A 1,954-nucleotide genomic window follows, 5' to 3' on the forward strand; every position below is an offset into this window, starting at 1 on the left:
TATATATATATATATATATATATATATATATATATGCATGTATGTGTATATGTATGTATACATGGTATATGCATGTATGTGTATATGTATGTATGTAAATGTACACACGCACACACATATATTACATTTATTGAACTTTTTTATCTATGCAAATTGGTCGTATGGATTCAAAAGGACTGGGACTTATCTGTGTGTTGATGGTACAAAGTGATTAAGACTCTTCCAATTGTAAAGATGGTTGATTGTTATGGAGTTTATTTGTTTAGAGGAAGAAAGGCAGCGTATATCACTTTTTAGGCTTTCAGAACAGGTGGTGATGGGATAGAAGGAAGTTATCCTTGAATCGGAAACCTGACTTCAATATTCAGAAGAGTGTACTCTACTAAAGGCATATAAAGACTAGGCGGTGGGTTACATCGAGATGGCAGATTAAGTCCGCTACCTGATAACAGAAACTGTCCCTTCATTTGGCTTTCTCAAAATTTATGTCGGCCAAGTTTCACACACTCGGCTTTAGAACCCTAGGCTACGAGATCGTACCCAGAACCATAACCGGAACTGTGAAGTTGCAAAGCGAACTTCTTAAACACACCAACAAGCTTCAGGGAGATCAAAATTCTGAACTACATGCTAACACGGCATCTACTCTACGATTATTCATAGTTTTGAAGTGTAACTATCCATGGTACCTATTTAAAGTTTGATGGACTCTGTTGAAAAATATTTAGCGCATTATTTTCCATCGTCATCCGACCCATTTTCCCAAGTAAACATGATAATGTATGATCTAAAATAAATGATTAGCATAGAAACTAAGCTTCGTTCAAACTATAAATTACTTAATACATTTTTTGAAGACCAGGAACCTACAATCAATACTTGCTCTAAATTAAAGAGTCTAGAATACATTTTATGACGTCACCTCGTCAGCAATTGGATTGACCCGTACAACTCTGATTCATAAGCTTTTAAAACCATCCCCACTTACTGACCTAATGTAGAAGTAATATCCATGTGACACATTCACAATAAATTATTTTATTATCTAACATGTTGCTACCTTGCCACAACGGTCTCAGAATTTCTGAACAACTATGGACTATTACGTCTTAACCCAAACCTCAACACACCTTTTCTCATTGGTGTTAATATTTTAAAACTGAATTCAACCGTGGACTCATTGCAATAAACCTTAGTCTTTTCCACTAAGCCTAGAGTTAATCAAAGTCCAAATACGTTAGTTTACTTGCTCACGTTCTTGTGAAAATAGATATTACGACTATTCTCCGTTCAAATAATTGACAAAATTGCAATTATAAATGGTCCACTTTATTATCAAAAATTTCCCCAAATAATTTTTTCATCTAAGTCCGTTAGTGTATCTAAATATGCTTGAAATAAACTAAAATGTTGATAGGATAAAACAACCCGTTGAAACACCTGGAGTTATAGACACTAACAGAAGTAACTTGGAAATAATAGTTGTTTACGATGGCTAATGTTGTATTTGAAATGTGTTCATATTTATAAATACCAACATCACTTCTTCATACACATATAAATATCCTAACACACACTGAAACACGCTTCCAAACACACTACCACAACACTTAGATATGTGAATATTTCTTACTTTGTCATATGCATATCTTTTTTACCAAATAAATCCTGCTGACTTCCTTTGGTAATTTGCTCTAAATTTTGGGCTTGATTTTTCAACATGTTGAGAGCAATTTCATCTTGTTGAATTTTTTGTTCCAGTCTTTGAATTCTTGAACTCAGATGCATTAAGCTGTCTATGTTTTTTCTCACAAGAGCATCTATCTGCTGCCGGGATAATGCCTGTTCGTGAATCACTTCTTCACTCCTCCGAACTGAAGATTTCAAGTCATTTTGAAGGCGGACCATTTCCTCGAGCAGAGCCCGGCAAGATTTCTCAGAAATATTAAGCCGG

At 34.7% G+C, this 1,954-nt stretch overlaps 1 protein-coding gene across 1 annotated transcript in view; it reads right to left on the minus strand.

The window, feature by feature from the left end:
• LOC106876414 (coiled-coil domain-containing protein 154) overlaps nt 1–1,948 on the minus strand; it is a 35,781-nt gene extending 33,833 nt beyond the window's left edge. The window contains exon 1 of the mRNA XM_014924955.2: nt 1,634–1,948. Coding sequence (XP_014780441.2) covers nt 1,634–1,908 — 275 coding nt within the window. The 5' untranslated portion in view covers nt 1,909–1,948. The remainder of the gene's footprint in view (nt 1–1,633) is intronic.
• Nucleotides 1,949–1,954: the final 6 nt, after the last annotated feature.

The sequence above is a fragment of the Octopus bimaculoides genome, chromosome 6 (genome assembly GCF_001194135.2).
Source record: "Octopus bimaculoides isolate UCB-OBI-ISO-001 chromosome 6, ASM119413v2, whole genome shotgun sequence".
NCBI lineage: Eukaryota > Metazoa > Mollusca > Cephalopoda > Octopoda > Octopodidae > Octopus > Octopus bimaculoides.